This window comes from Felis catus, chromosome B3 (assembly GCF_018350175.1).
Source record: "Felis catus isolate Fca126 chromosome B3, F.catus_Fca126_mat1.0, whole genome shotgun sequence".
Classification (NCBI taxonomy): Eukaryota; Metazoa; Chordata; class Mammalia; order Carnivora; family Felidae; genus Felis; species Felis catus.
In genome coordinates, this window is record NC_058373.1 from 58,750,579 (window position 1) to 58,767,484 (window position 16,906).

At 41.4% G+C, this 16,906-nt stretch overlaps 1 protein-coding gene across 1 annotated transcript; it reads right to left on the reverse strand.

The window, feature by feature from the left end:
- Nucleotides 1–6,824: 6,824 nt before the first annotated feature.
- B2M (beta-2-microglobulin) lies at nt 6,825–10,359 on the reverse strand (the record flags this gene model as incomplete). Its single annotated transcript, NM_001009876.1, is given in 2 exon segments — nt 6,825–7,100; nt 10,293–10,359. Coding segments are annotated over 2 exon segments (343 nt in total), but the record flags the coding sequence as incomplete, so codon positions are not given.
- Nucleotides 10,360–16,906: the final 6,547 nt, after the last annotated feature.

The following is a 16,906-nucleotide window of genomic DNA, read 5'->3' on the forward strand; positions in this document are numbered from 1 at the left end:
TTTTTGTTTTGATGTAGTCCCAAAAGTTTATTTTTGTTTTTGTTTCCCTTGCCTCAGGAGACGTATGAAGAAAGATGTTATGGCTGATGTCAGACAAATTACTGCTTATGCTCTCTTTTAGGATTTTTATAGTTTCACATTTAGGTCCTTAATCTGTTTTGAGTTTATTTTTGTGTGTGGTGTAAGAAAATGATCCAGTCGTTTTCTTTTCATGGGGCTGTCCGGTTTTCCCAACACCATTTGTTGAAGACACTGTCTTTTTCCCAGTGCATATTCTTGCTTTCCTTGCCATAGATTAATTGGCCATGTAAATGTGGGTTTATTTCTGGGTTCTGTATTCAGTTCCATTGAAATATATGCCTATTTTTGTGCCAGTTCCATACAATTTTGATTACTACAGCTTTGCAGTATATCTTGAAATCTGGGATTGTGATACCTCCAATTCTGTTCTTCTTTCTCAAGATTTCTCTGGCTATTTGGGGTCTTTCTTACTCCATACAAATTTTAGGACAATTTGTTCTAGTTCTGGAAAATGCTTTTGGAATTTTGATAGGAATTACAGTAAATGTGTAGATTGCTTTTGATGGTATGGACATTTCAACAATGTTGTTTCTCCCAATCCACCATGAACATGGACTATCTTTCTATTTATTTGTGTCATCTTCAGTTTCAACAATGACTTTTTTTCTTTTAATAAAAATCTCCTGAAAAGCTAACCATGCCACATTGAACAGTCATAAGTGATCATCTCTGAGTGGTGAAACTAACAAGATTTTTTTTTTCTTTTCTGCCTGTATAAACATCTTACTTTTTAAAAACAAATGAACTATGCTCAAATAATAAAAGCTGTAAAAATTCGAATCATACAGCAGTATGCAGAATGATGTATTTTTTAAAAAGTCTACTTTCAATTGTTCTGGACTTTTGGGAAAGATGGCTAAGTAGGAGGACCCTAAACTCACCTTGTCCCATGGACACAACTATAGATAACACTCACATCAGTGTAAATAACCAAGAAAAATACCTGAAGACTGGCAAAACAAACCCTACAACGAAATGTACAGAAGCCACAATGAAGAGGGTAGGAAGGGCAGAGATGAGCTGGGGAGCTAAACCCCGAATGTCTGGTTGCTGGAGGGAGAGAGTTGTGGGTGTGTAAGGGGAGAAAAATAGACTATCACACCGGGTAGCCTGCATGAGGAAGAGGAATCCTCATAACATTTGGCTTTGAAAAACAGAGACGCTGAATTTTGTGAGTTCTTACAACCAGCAGGACTTAAAGCCTAGAACTTTAAAAATCAGCAACCCTTAGGAGAGCAATAGGAAACTGAGTCTGTGTCCTTAAAGAGATAGCACAACAAATAGCCCATAGAGATAAGGCATAGAAGCAGCTGTCAAAAAACCTCCTGGGGCATATGCGAGGGAGAATTATTTACTAAATCTCTTAAGTTTGGTGAAGGACTTCTCCAGGAAGTCCCTCCCCCACCCCCCAGCATAAACACAGGGCCACCTGCGGAAACCAGCACAGCTGTTGGTTTTCGCTACCTAACTGCTTATGCCACACCCTGTGCCCTCCAGCTGGGCCTGCCTCAGTCTTAGAGTTGTAGGTCCCCTCCCCTGGAAGACTGGTGCAAACCTTGCCAACACTGGGTATCCAGACTGCGCACTCTGTGGGACCTTATTCCTGGCAGTGACAGTGGCAGGTCACCTCCCACGGAGGACGCACGCACCTTATTAAAACTGCTTGCCTCAGCTGGCCCCAGTCTTGGTAGCAGCTGTGCATCTCCTGTGGAAAAGGACGAGTGCGAACAATTTGTGGGCACTGTGGCCCCACCTACTTGTGCTTTGTGGAGCAGCCCCAACCAGCCCTGGTCTCTGTGGCAGCTGCTTATCCCCTGTGGAAAAGGATTGGCATCACCTTGTTGAAAGTAGTGGGCAGGGCACACAGAAACAGACACAGAGAGTTAGACAACATGAGACAGATGAATATGTCACAAATGAAAGAACAGGACAAAATTACAGCAAAAGACCTAAACGAAATGGAGATAGGTAATATGCTTGATAGAGAATTTAAAATAATGAGCTGAGCATAAAGATACTCACTAGACTTGAAAAAAGACTGGAGGACAGCCTGAGACCCTTAACAAACAGATAAAAAAGAACCAACCAAAGATAAATAACACAATAATTGAAATAAAAAATATACTAGGGTCACCTGGGTGGCTCAGTCGATTAAGTATCTGACTCTTGATTTCAGCTCAGGTCATGATCTCAGGGTTTGTGAATTTGAGCCCCACATAGAGTTCTGTGCTGACATCACAGAGCCTGCTTGGGATTCTGTTTCCCTCTCTCTCTGCCTCTCCCCCACTAACTCTCTGTCTCTCAAAATAAATAAATAAATAAACATTAAAAAAAAATTAAATACACTAGATGGAATAAATAACAGGTTAGAAGAAGCAGAAGAATGAATCACCAATCTGGAGGACAGAGTATTGGGAAGTAATTAAGCTGAGCAAGTGAGAGAAGAAAAAATATGCGAAATTAGAATAGACTCGGGGAACTCAGTGACTCCATCAACTGTAATAACATTCACATTAGGGATCCCAGAGAAGAATAAGAGAGAGAAAAGGGAGAAGAAAATTTATTTGAAGAAATAAGGGCTAAAAACTTTGCAAATTTGCGGCAGGAAACAGAAATGTAGATCCAGTAGGCACAGAGCTCTCCCAACAAAATCAACCGAGGAGGTCCACAGAAGACACATAGTAATTGAAATGTCAAAAAGCAGTGATAAAGAATCTTAAAAGCAGCAAGAGGAAAGAAAACACATACAATGGAAATGCCAGAAGTCTATCAGCAGATTATTCAACAGAAACTTGGCAGGTCAGAAGTAAGTGGGCATAATATATTTAAAGTGCTGAATGGGAAAAACCCACAGTTCAAGTGTCCACTGATAGATGAATGGATAAAGAGGGGTATAAGTACATATACAATGGAATATTATTCAGCCAAAAAAAAAAAAAAAAGGATAAAATCTTGCCATTTGTAACAACATGGATGGCTCTAGAAGAGTACAATGCTAAGGTAAATAAGCCAACCAGACAAAGACAAATACCATATGAAAATAAATAACTTAAATATATATATATATATATATATATATATATATAGAGAGAGAGAGAGAGAGAGAGAGAGAGAGAGAGATCAGAAGTACCACCTCAGCTTGGGACACCTGAGATAGGCAAATGCTGATGCTCTGAACAAGGGGTGAGCAGGATTTCTGCCATAGCTGCCAAACTCTGATCACCATTCTTAAGGAATATTACACACAAACCACTAAGCTACAGTCACAGCCTTGTCTCGATGTTCCTTGTAGGTCTTTGGGTCAACAGAGAAGTTTCAGGTTAAAATTGCTGAATTCTGATTCAAATTTCTGTATTCCTTTGGATTCTCTCTTCCAGATGTTTTTCCCTACATGACCTTGATGAATTGCCTTAGTCCATGGCTCCCACCTGAGAGCTTTTTCTCACTGTCACTTGCTTTGGTCATTTAAGGTATGGGATCCTCTTGGGCCTGCAGGTCTAGACCCTGCAGGTCTAGAACCTGCATCATATCATATACTGTCTTTTTCTGGTTTCTTGGGCCCTTCTAAATTTTTCTTAAAGGGAGAATTATAAGAAAATGCAAGAGAACTATTTAATAAAAACTAAAAATTTTAAAAAGCCATTACATGAATTGGAGAGTGATGGTTACACACTGAAAGAACCCAGTGGGGTCCAAAATGTAGTAATCTCTGTCATAAGAGATTGCAGCAGGGAGCCTGGGTGGTTGTCGGTTGAGCGTCTGACTTCAGCTCAGGTCATGATCTCACAGTTTGTGGGTTCGAGCCCTGCGTCGGGCCCTGTGCTGACAGCTTAGAGCCTGGAGCCTGCTTCAGATTCTGTGTCTCCCTCTCTCTCTGCTCCTCCCCCACTCACACTCTGTCTCTGTCTCTCAAAAATGAATGTTAAAAAAAAATTAAAAAAAAAAAAGGAACAGAACACTGGCTAAAAGACAGAGGCATGTTTTTTATGCCAGCAGAGCACTGTGTCACCCTGTCATTTAATTTGCCTGGGATCCCATTCCTCATTTGTACAATGCAGATCACTGAGGCCCTGTGCACTCTGAGTTAAGCCCTAAGTAACAGTGGTTTACACTCTTCTCCGAGTTGACTCTTGAAGACTGTTTTCCTGTTTTATAATTTTTTTTAATGTTTATTTATTTTTGAGAGAGAGAGCAAGAGACAGAGCATGAGCAGTGGAGGGGCAGAGAGAAAGAGAGGGAGACACAGAATCAGAAGCAGGCTCCAGGCTCTGAGCTGTCAGCACAGAGCCCAACGCGGGGCTCAAACTCAAAAAACTGTGAGATCGTGACCTGAGCTGAAGTCGGACACTCAACCAACTGAGCCACCCAGGCGCCCCCTGTTTTCCTGTTTTAAAACAAAGGGGTAACAGAGGGAGTAAAATATAAGAAACTGAACACATCAAGTTTTTACCATTGTTTTAATTAGTAAAACAAAATCAACAGAAGTCAAATTATATGCAACAATGGCTCTAACATGCAAGAAGTCAATAGGAATTTTATGTAGGAAATGCCTTATGCACTATAACAGATTACCAATAATTTGACAGTTATCTTTCAAAACATTTCCCAATTCCCAGCAGAGTATGCAAATTGGAAGTTAATTCTAAACATGCATAGCTATATTCTTATTGAGTTTTGTGTGAAGAGACTGGAGAGTTCAGATCTGGCAAAGATACTAATGGTGAACATAAGGATGCTCTCCTCCCCACCCCACCTCTAAGCTTCCAGCCCTGAAACATACATCTATATGCCCAGACAGGTCAAATATGCCAGACAGTGCCCATTAGAGAATTATCAAGTAGATTATACTTGTATTATCATCAATATAACTTTATGATTTGTATAATGGAACATAAAAGGCTAACAGCATTAAAAAGAATGCAGGATTTGGGAATAGTCCAATTTAAATGCACCATCTTCAAACCTGAAAAAAAAAAGAAAAAAGTCTTGTTAGCAAATGCATTTATTTTATTTGGATTACAGATCACATCAACACACTTGTCTAACTTCTGTGTAAGTCACTGTTTGTAAAAGAAATAGCTGCAGACAATTATCCAAACCCATTACCAAGAGCATATCCCATTAATTTATCCCATTGGTGTTCCTATAACCTTAGAGGAAAGAATGCTGGTATTAGAGGTAGGGTCCTGGCTCTCCCATTTAGTAACTGTGTGACTCTGGGCAGGTCACCCAAATCGATTTCCCTGTGCTAGAACATAATGGGAAATTTGAATAGGTTTTCGCTATGATGGTACCCTATGAAGTAGAATTTCACTGAAAAGCTGTATTTTCTATCTCTGTATTCCAACCAACAATGCAGAGAAGTCCAATTCCTCCCTCTCTCACGCTGCTAGAAGTTTCTGTAGATACATATATTATAGTATCTTTACATTGCATCATGTTTCCATTTCTTGTATTTAAAAATAATTTTTTTTGAGAGAGAGAGAGAGAGCAAGAGACAGAGAGTGAGCAGAGAGGGGCAGAGAGAAAGACAGGGAGACACAGAATCTGAAGCAGGCTCCAGCCTCTGAGCTGTCAGCACAGAGCCTGATGCAGGGCTCAAACCCATGAACTGTGAGGTCATGACCTGAGCCAAAGTCGGACACTTAACCAACTGAGCCACCCAGGCGCCCCTCCATTTCTCTCCTCTATTGGACTGGAGCCTCTAGAAGGCAAACACAGCACCCACACACTAAGGCTGAACAAGAGACTGAAGGAACAGGATGTCTGCAGAATCATGTCACTCCTCTCTTCCGGCTGAATAACAAAGCAACTGCTATGCAAAGGAAGAGAACAATTCATTTCTGAAGGCCCAGAGATGCACACTGTAGAAGTGGAAGAAGAAAGATCAAACCTTCGCAGGAAATGTAGGTAAACTGGCTGACCCTATCCTGTTACACCACTCCAACAGCTCCTCTGACTTTGTTTAGAGGGCTAGGGACACCTGCAGCATTAGACTAGGGCTACATACCTTTCTCATGCCACTCCACAGGAAAAGAAAATGTATTCCGTGTAGGATTATTTCTTGCCTGCTGAAATGCTATCCTGATTAATATATTTCCTATAACGAGGGTTATCTTATTAGAGTTGTCTTTAGTCCCCAGGACAGTGAAACAAGAAAGTATTTTCACCTACCTCCATGATGCTGGTTACTTATCTCGCTCTACAAAAAAGAAAATGGAGAAAGACAGTAAGCTTTACTTTTAAAATACCATATGCTAACAAATGTCTTAAACTGTTACAAATGAGGCTGTTAGAATAGCCTGCTGTCCCTAACAATGAATACTCAGTAGGGCCCAACCTTGCCTACTAGGCTCAGATCCCAACCCATCAAGGGAGTACTGGGTAAGGAACTAGGATAGCAGGTCTCACAAAGGCCTGTGCCTCCCTGAGACTTTTGATGGTTCTACATATCCATGAGGCTGTCAGGAAAGCCCAAAGAAGCTAGCAGGTAAGAAACATTAGGAGTTTGTGTGCATTTGTGCAATTGCTGGTTACTGCTGCTCCCTGTTTTTGCTACAGGGAAACTACTGTTTTAGGGATCATGCTGTGCAGAGGTCTCTCAAGGTGCCACTAATCAGAGCTTTACAATGTTCCCTGTCAATTGCAGTATGCAGATTTTTTTTTTATATCAAAGCGTCTTTAAGCTGTGCCTATTCTCAGATACAACTGTCAGTAGCTAAGTAAAGAACTTAAAAACTTACCCCACATAACGACCTTGGGCTCACTGAGAGTAGTATGATTCACCTGGCAGCTATACTCATCTTCGACAGTGGGAGTAAATTCGGTGTGGACCAGAAGATAGAAAGTCCAGTCCCTGTTGAAGGACAGATCTGTCTGTTCCGCTTCCATCTTCTTTCCATTCTTCATCAAGGTGATATCAATTTGTGGTGGGTGGAACCCCGAAACGTAGCAGTTCAGAAAATTTGGCTTTCCATTCTCTGCTGGGTGACGGGAGTAAACCTGAACCTTTGGAGAATCTGAGGGACATCAAGGAAAGACAAATGAAAGTTGCACGGTATTTCACTTGGGGCCACCTTGGTCTAAAGCTAGATTGGGCAACAAATGTTTAAATTTGATCACTGATTTCTCCCAATTCCATTTCCACTCTGTCTACTTTTCCCAAAAGCTACCCATTTTGAGGAATAAACCATGATTTAGTATCTTTTTCACATACTTTCTCTACTCGTGGCTTTTTGGTTTTTTTCTACAGATTTCTAGTAGTATTGTCTTCTGTCACTGGAGTTTGTGCCAAATCTTTAAGACCTTTATGTGGAGACTCTCAAGAACTTTTGATGGCTTCTCAACACCCATATAATTCCTCAACACATGTCTCAAGAGTCCTCATGATTTGGCCCCACCCTCCTTTTCAAACTTCATGTCTCATTTCATACACTCTCCATAATAGCCACATCAAAAAACTCATGTTGGGGCGCCTGGGTGGCTCGGTCGTTGGGCATCCGACTTCGGCTCAGGTCATGATCTCACGGTCCGTGAATTCGAGCCCCGCGTCGGGCTCTGTGCTTACCGCTCAGAGCCTGGAGCCTGTTTCGGATTCTGTGTCTCCCTCTCTCTCTGACCCTCCCCCGTTCATGCTCTGTCTCTCTCTGTCTCAAAAATAAATAAACGTTAAAAAATTTTTAAAAATATTAAAAAAAAAACAAAAAAAACCTCATGTTACTGTACTTTGTTTCAGCCTTTTTTTTTTTTTTTTTTTTAATGTTTACTACTTTCTTTTTTGGTTCATGCTCCTGCCTAGACCCACACCCATCTGACTTCTCAATATGTATTAAGTGTCTAGAATAGTGCCTGGCACATACCAATTGCTCTGTAAGTGGCACATGTTGTTATTAGTATTACCCCAAACAAAACTTAAATGCCTACAGAAGTCAGAAGATACCATAAATGAGTGATATGGGCTTGGTAAGAACATTATGGAAGGGTGAAGACCGTGGCAAAAGGGAAAGAACATATTCTCCATTTTGACTAAGTGGAGTAATGTGTATAAGAGTGGGATTTGCATTTTTAATTAGAACCCTCAAGTGATTGCTACAACTAGCCATGTTGGAAATACATTGCTGCTATAGAATATGTTTTTCCAAAATGAGATGCATAACTAGATCTACCCTGGGGATATGGAAAGAAACTATCAAAAACTCTACTTCCACATTTTTCATCCAATGAAGTATTACTGCTACTAAGCACACAGACTGACACTAATTCCTGTGTATAATTCACTTTTAAATACACACACATGCAGGGTACAAGATCACTAAAAGGCAACTCCTCCATGTCCAGGATGTGATAGGGAGGAGTGCCAGGATATTCTGACCAAATATATCTGTCTACAAACACCCCATTATCAAAGGAAAGATCACCAGCCCCAATAGGAGCTACACTGGGGATCCCAATGAAGCTTTGATTTTTTTTCATTAAGTTAAAGTGAGGACAAATCAGAAAGCTTTTTATATTGGAGCTTCTAATAATTAGAACATAATAAATACCACAAGAATCACAGCACAAGTTCATCAGGCCTAGAATTCTCTCTCTGAGGGAGCCAGGCAGGGTTCTGCAAGAACACCACAATAATCTCTTCTGAGAGGAAGATGAGTATCAGATAAGCCTTGGTTTGTTTCTGGGCTCAGCCACTTACTGGGTCTGTGACTTTTGGACAGCTCTTCTGAAGCTTAATTGAAAAATCAACTTATGTGCACAGTGAAACAAAACCCACACAGGGACAGAGCAAAAAATAGACCTCCCCCACAACAGCAATCATCATTACCCATTTCTTATGTATCTTCTAGAAGTGATCTATTCATGGCACGTATTACCCTAGAAATTTTCAAAGTAAGATTTTTCTTTTAATGTCAGCTTATTTTTTTTTAAGATTTCTATAGTTGCCAGCAAATATCAATAATAGTAATTGTGCTTTACTTTGTAAACAGATTATAAATACCTTTATCTCATGATCAAGAGATCCAGCTTCACAGAGGCTTTTGTGAGGGGAAAATGTGAGAGGGTCTGGTATATTGAAAGGTATTTAGACCGTGCTCAGGATCTAGAGTGTCCATGACAGACAACCTGGCCAACAAGGTTGATTATCCTTATCACTGGTTTTACAATCTCCCTGACTTGTAAACCTTCGATTTTTCAAAACAGAAAGTAGAGGCTTAGTTTTTATTGGAAAGAACCAGGCAAAGAGCCGAAGAGGAAGCCCTCTGTGAAGAAAAGGCAACAAGGCCCGAATGCTCTCCAGCTTGCTAGCAAGAATCTCACACCCGAAGGTGACAAGGAGGTACTGGAAAACCACAGGCAGTAGAGCCAAAGTTGAGCCATTCCCCCCCCAAAAATGTTCTAGTCCCCCTCGACTGTCTGCCATTTCTCCCACGTTGTGTGTTTAAGTTAAACGCTCGGTATCTCCCTTTATCTGTGAGATGCTGTTGATAACCATTATATTTACATTCGTAAGCTTATCTCAAAATCAAGTGACATAAAACACAAAATGTCCCCGGCACGCTCCTTACCATTAACTAGTAGCTCTTATGATTATTAAAAGCGACATGTAATGGCAACAAGTGAATTAAATGATGTGAAAGCGCTTTGTAACACCTCAAAGCAGTCTACAAATGCCACGTGCGGATTCCTCCCCTGTTTGTTGGGCGCGTGAACCCGCCCGGCGTGCCGGAGAAATCCGCGATCAGAGTGGAGTAGAGTTGCAGGGGACCGAAGTACCTGCGCGGTGCCTCCCGCAAGCCCAGTCGGATGTCTCCACCCATTCACAGCCTGGGATCCCGCGTCCTTAGGACCCGCCTTCCAGCCCTCGCAGGCAGCTGCGCTCGGGAAGCTAGAGGTTACGCGGAAGAGAAACCCTCCCCCACCTCGGTCGTTCCGAAGTCTGTCATCACCCCGAAACTTTGTCCTGACCCACCTGGCACGGGCACGCCGAAGGCGTCCCCCGTCCCTCTCTCCCGAAGAAGAAAAAGGAGACTTGTGTCCTGGGCTCACACCCCTCCCCACTGCCCGGCCACCCCACCGCTACCCGGCCCGGAGACCAAGCCCGCGGCTAGTCCCCAGGGAGGAGAAGGAGTGGGTGACTTACAGAGTTAAAGCTGAGAGAGCCAAACAGATCGGGGTACAGAAGAGGAAGGGCTAGAACAAGAGGGGACACTCACGCTGGACGGCATCCAGGTGGGACAGATAGAGCAGTCCGAGCAGGACCAAGACCACAAAACGCGCCATTGCTAGCAGAGCAGCGCCAGAAGTAGGACTGGCCAACCCGCCCTGCGCCTCTACTTATATGCCACGCGCGCACAGCCAATCAGAACGCTTACTGCAGGGGCCGTCACTTGTCTCCTAGCGCGCGGTGCCGGGCCAGGTTAGAGAGGGGGACTTTCCCGTTTTCAGTTTCATTTTCCTATAAAGTCCCTTGGTGCTTAGAAAGGCTTGGGCTGGGCCGAGTAGTTTTCGCTGTCTATAAACCCGCGCCCTTCGATTTGGGGTGCACGCCAGAGCTTGTGCGGAGGGCCTCCTATCCTAGAACTTCAGGCTGGAAGTACTCTGGTCCAGCCCCTCTCTGAGAACCAGCCAGCCTCAGAGTGACTTGCTTACCATGTCCCTAGCAGGACCTGAGGACATGTGGTTTTCATTCAAGAAAACTGAAGCCCAGAAAGATTAAGAGCGTGGACAAAGAATGAATGCTGCGGGGCAGAATAAGAACTTCGATTAATAACTATGGCCCCGGAAATATAATGTAGGGTTACGGGTTCTCTGAGTAAGAAAAACAGTCCCCAAGCCTCGCGGTCTCCTGAGGACAGCTCAGAGAACTGTCCAGAATGGACAAGGACCATATTGCTTCCTGAATTCCTTCAGGCCAAAGTTTGCTTTTGTAAAGCCCTGTGCCAAGAAAATTTTCCCTGTATCTTCCTGCTGTTGTTTAGGTAATTTTCTTAGTTTTGTTGATTTGTGAGAAAAACAACCACTGCCAAAGCAGTAACTGCCTAGAGCTTTAGAGTTTACAGACCCCTTTAGGTACATCATTCCCTGGGAATTACCACACTGGAATGGCGCCTGATACATAGCAGGTATTCCGTAAGTGGAATGAATGAATGAATGAATGAATGAATGAATGAATGAATGAATGAACAAACCGGTAAATGTGTGAATAAACAGTAGGAAATAGGAATCACCCCATTAATTTTTATGAATAAGGGATAACAAAAGCTGAGACTAGGATTCAAACTTGCCTGATGCTATTGCCATTCATGCGTTAGACTCTTGGAAAATAAGGGCTCTGAAATTTTAGTGAGAATTTGGATTGCATGGGCCATAGGTCCAGCCAAAGAAGTCAGACCTACTGACTGTAAGAGCTTAACAATGTTGGACAGACCCACTAAGAAAACTTACACTCCAGACATACCATAAAAAAGATGCTGACATCACATGACAACTCAGTCCAGCAGTCTTTTCTCAACCATGGGGGCGGGAGAGAAGGAGATCTTGGAAATCACCATGGTTTTCAGTTAAAGGGAGTTGGGTTGTGATTCCCCAAAAAGCCAACAAATATGTTATGTTATAGATTTCTTTTATGTATTTTTAGACCTCGTAATAACCCCTAATGTGGAAGCCACGTCTGAATTAGAAAAAGAATACTCTCCACAGATCTAATGAAATGAGATAATGCACAGAGAGCCTCACACAGTTCCTAGCGGAGTGTTTTATAATGTTTAACAAATGTACTATGATTATTGTTGTTACATACCTAGTTTTCCTACCAGCTCAATCTATAACTCTCTTGTGGTACAAGAATAATTGTCATGCATAAAGTTACAAGTAAACCAATTCTTGCTTCTCCCATTTGTGTGTGTGTGTGTGTGTGTGTGTGTGTGTGTGTGTGTGTGTTTAACTCATTTAAGGCTCTTAAGGCCTGAAATGTTAGTGTTGAAGTGTTTTCTAGTGCCCTGAGAGTATAGGAAGACTCATGGCTATTTTTTACCTCTAAATTCCCTGTTTACTACATCATAGAGAAATACTATACTTAAAATTCATTATAGATAGATTCTGACGTATTCACTTAGAAAACCAATTTAAAAAGCAATTTTAAAATGCAGCAAAGACAAAAAGATAACAATTAAAAAAAATAAAATGCAATTAAGACAGAAAAGTATATCTTCCAGTTTTCTGTGTTTGGGGAACTCCTGTATTTTCCTTGAATTTCCATTTATGACATGCTTTGAGTAGTGAGAATGAAAATGAGATATAAAGTTTGTTTGTTTTATTGAGATCGTTTGTCTAGGAGGGTAAGCTTGTAGAAATCACAAACATGGCAATTTAATAGTGTTATTTCCCAGTCGTGGGTATAGCAGCTCTACTTTTTTTTTTTTTTTTTTTTTTTTTTTTGCCTATAGGATTCTCCTAAAAATTTTTTTACAATGAATATTAATTCAAGATAGTAAATATTTTGGGGCACCTGGGTAGCTCACTTCATTAAGTGTCCAACCTTGGTTCAGGTCACGATCTCATGGTTTGTGAGTTCAAGCCTCGCATTAGACTGTATGCTGTCAGCACACAGCCTGCTTCGGATCCTCTGTTACCCCCTCTCTTTCTCTCTGCCCCTCCCCCACTCACACTTTCTCTCAAAAATAAACAACATTAAAAAAAATTCAAAACAGTAAATATTTTCAAGAATGTGCAAGAACTGGAACTCTCATGTCCTCATGGTGGGAATGTTAAATGATATAATTATTTTGGAAAACAATTTGGGTGCCTGGGTGGGCTCAGTCAGTTTAGAGTCAGACTTGGGCTTGGGTCATGATCTCATGGTTCGTGAGTTCAAGCCCCGCATCGGGCTCTGTGCTGACAGCTCAGAGCCTGGAGCCTGCTTCAGATTCTGTGTCTCCTTCTATCTCTGCCTTTCCCCCATTCGTGCTCTGTCCTGTTCTCTCAAAAATAAATAAACATTAAAATATTTTTTAAAAAAAGAAAAACAATTTGACAATTTTTTTAAAAAGTTAAACATGTACTGTCCAGGCACTCTAAGTATCTACCCAAGAGAAAACAAAAGCATTTGTCTATACAAAGACCTGTACACAAATATTCATAGCAGCTTTATTTGTAATAGCCAAAAGCTAAAAGCAATTCGAATGTCAACAGGTGACTGGATAAACAAATTGTGGAATATATCCATAGAGTGGAATACCATCAGCAATAAGCAGGGAATGAAGGATTGGTGCACATAACAACATAGATGAAATAATTATGCTGAGTGAAAGAAGCCAGACAAGAAAGAGTATATACTGTACAATTCTGTTTATATAAAACTCTAGAAAGGGCAAACTAATCTATGCAACAGAAAGTAGATGAGTGGTTTGGGGTGGGGGGTTGGTTTGAGAGGAGAGAGTCAGGAACATAAGGAAACTTTGGGGTTGATGGATATTAGTTTATTTTGAATTTGACAATGATTTCATAGATATATACATATATTACAATTTATTAAATTGTACACTTTAAATGTAATTTATTGTATGTCAATTATACCTCAATAAAGCTGTTAGAAAAAAAACACCTGTATTTTTGTTAGACAAAAGAAGAATGGAGTGCTTGAACAGAAAGAAAAAGAATGATAACTGAAGTGGGGAGAAAATAGGAATAGCTTAAAATGCAAATAGGTTGGGTTGCACGTGAGTGGATCTCAGTCAGCAGTTTTCTGAGATGGGCCCATCCAAACAGCTAGAAAAGCCAGGCCCACTCAAGCAGAGAGGAATAAGCATAGGACTTTTGTGCCTGGGCTTTTTCAAATGTTATGTCATTAATCCCTCTGTTGTAATTGAAAGTGTGGTCTATACATCACTGGCATCAGCAACACCTAGGAATTCTTAGAAATGCAGACTTTGGGGGGCACCTGGGTGGCTCAGTCTGTTAAGTTCAGGTCATGATCTCATGGTCTGTGAGTTCGAGCCCCTTGTTGAGCTCTGTGCTGACAGCTCAGAGCCTGGAGCCTGCTTCGGATTCAGTGCCTCCCTCTCCCTCTGCCCCTCCCCCATTCACGCTCTGGCTCTCTCTGTCTCAAAAATAAACAAACATTAAAAAAAAAAGAAAGAAATGCAGATTCTTGGGCCCAACCCAGACCTACTAAACCAGAGTCTGCGTTTTAACAACACCCCAGGTGATCCATATACAAATTAAAGTTTGTGAAGCTGTTGACCCAAACTACACAACAATCTAGAACGGAGGTGTTACTTTCATTTACAGATAAGGAGATAGAGAGGTAAGATACTTGCCCACATTCATACTGAGCTGAAATTCAGACACTGGACCATCTGATTCCAAACGCCCCATAATTTCCACTAGAAAATCACTTTCTGAGAAAGGGTTCATGGGAACAATTCATTGCCTGTCTTAGAGATCAGGGCAAGGATTAAAAGCGTATGAGAAGATAAGGGGAAGTAGATAAACAGGAACCAGCACCAACATGTGTAGGATTATTTTTTTAACTGACACTTTTTTTCTGCCCGCAAAAGTAATATATGCACATGACAGAAAATTGGAACATACTAAAAACTATAAAAAATATTAAAACAGGCAGTCCTCCAACCCAAAGATGCGTATTGGTAAATGGTTTAATATGAGGAAGCTGAAGATTGTTGCCTGCTCAAAAGTACAGCCTGGTTAGTCTGTCTGGGGAATTGGAAATCCTCAGTCTTTTGTGTTAAATTCCACTAAGTTGAGCAAATGTCAGTTGACTGCAGGCTTTGTGGAAAATGTAAATACTGTAACAATAAAGCAGAAGGGGATAACAGACTCTGCCAACCAGGAGATTCCAATCTGGAGTTAAAATCAGTACAATGATTAATTTATTAGCACCCTCCTAAGGTGTCTGGGCTGATTGAATCCTCAGATTTGAAAGCTACTACACAATGGGCAACAGGTCCAAAGCAAATGGAGCACATAGTGAGGTCTTTTTCTTATTGATAGTTACCAAGTCAGACACCATTCATGGGAGGGGGGAAAAACCTGACAAAGTCCATACATCGTAAGTACTATGATATCTGTTTGAGGGAGACTACATGAGAAAATTCAAGATGAGAGAGTGGAGATATCTGGTTGGTGGGGAATCGGCCTCAGGTTTGTGTGTAACCACCATGCTCTCTCAGTTGCCAATTTGTTTTTACTGGGAAAGCCATACAAATTTGGTACTGAAAACATCAAGCAGGGGCACCTGGGTGGCTTAGTCTGTTAAGTGTCGCACTTCAGCTCAGGTCATGATCCCGTGGTTTGTGAATTCTAGCTCTGCATCGGGCTTTGTGCTAACAGCTCAGAGCCTGGAGCCTGCTTCGGATTCTCTGTTTCCCACTCTCTCTGCCCCTCCCCTGACCAGACTCTGTCTTTCTATCCCGCTCAAAAATAAACATTAAAAATTTAAAAAAAACCCATAGTACAGACCTATGAAATTCCAATTTCTCTCAAATCCTCTTCCCAGTAGTAAGCACGGTATTTAAGGGACTTTTTATTTTAAATTACAAGCCCAACACATGAATGTATGCACATTGGAAAAATACAAGCAATTAGAGTGAAAGTGAAAGTTCCCTTGTCTGCCTCTCATCTCATTTTCCTCCCCTAAGAAACCGTGGTTAAAGTTTAGTGTTTATCCTTTCACGGCTATATATCGTACACAGTTTGGAAAGTGAGGAATTTTAAAATAATGACTACAAAGACTATTATTATAGTTTGGAACACAGCACCCACTATAAAAGGGATTAGAGGCATCATTAGTTGTCAACTTGGATGGAGAGAAGGGTTAAGTAAATGCAGAAGTCAAAACCCCCTAACAGTGTGGGGGCAACAGGACAACCTCAGGAGCCAAGAATTGGGCACCATCCCTAGGGATATTACACCCAGAAACTAACTTACTGGCATAGTCTCTTTTCATCAGTGATTTCCCCTCATAGATCCTTGGGTCTGCATCTCAGTTTCTGGTTTAAAACTATAGAATTCTAACTTGGATTTTCCATCCTGCCTTAGATTCCATGCAGCATTATTAAAAATCAAGACTCTCGGGGCACATGGGTGGCTCAGTTCATTAAATGTCCAACTCTTGATCTCAGCTTGGGTTTTGATCTCAGGGTCATGAGTTCAGGCTCCGCACTGGGCGTGAAGCCCCCTTAAAAAAGTCAGGAGTCTCCTTCAAATGCCCTTTTTCCCTTTTGGCAAGTTTTTCTAAACCCCAGCTTCCCACTTTCCAGCTTGCTTAGCTGATACTTGCCTCTGGCCAGTTAGTGTACATGGTCCCTTCTGGCTGTCCCCTGCTATGTGGGACCTGCATTTGACTATATGCTCTCTACACTCTGGTTCCTTAGACTTTTCTAAACTCTTCTCCTAAAAGAGAACTGCAAAGAAACCAGGAAGAAATTTTTAGTAAAGAATCAGTAATTCAAAACAAAAAATATAAAAAGGTGAAGGAGCCACCATACACATACACACCATAGAAGCAGTCAAGGTACAAAGGAGGAAGTCAGAAAATTAAAGATTTGTGTTTGTGATATTTTTCTTTATTTCATTACTTTCGTTATCCTTGTTACTATTATTGTTTTAACTGTAGATCACCTTGCCACAAATGGTTTGCCAAAAGACAGTTTACCGTTTGTAAAGCTAGCCAAAAATCTATTTATTCAATGACTGATGACATCAAAACCTGAGGTGGGACTAGCCTATCTGGCCACTCGATGCCCTGAGGGTGTGAGTGGATGAGATGGGCTCCACCATCTACCCCAAAAAACCAGGCCATGACAGG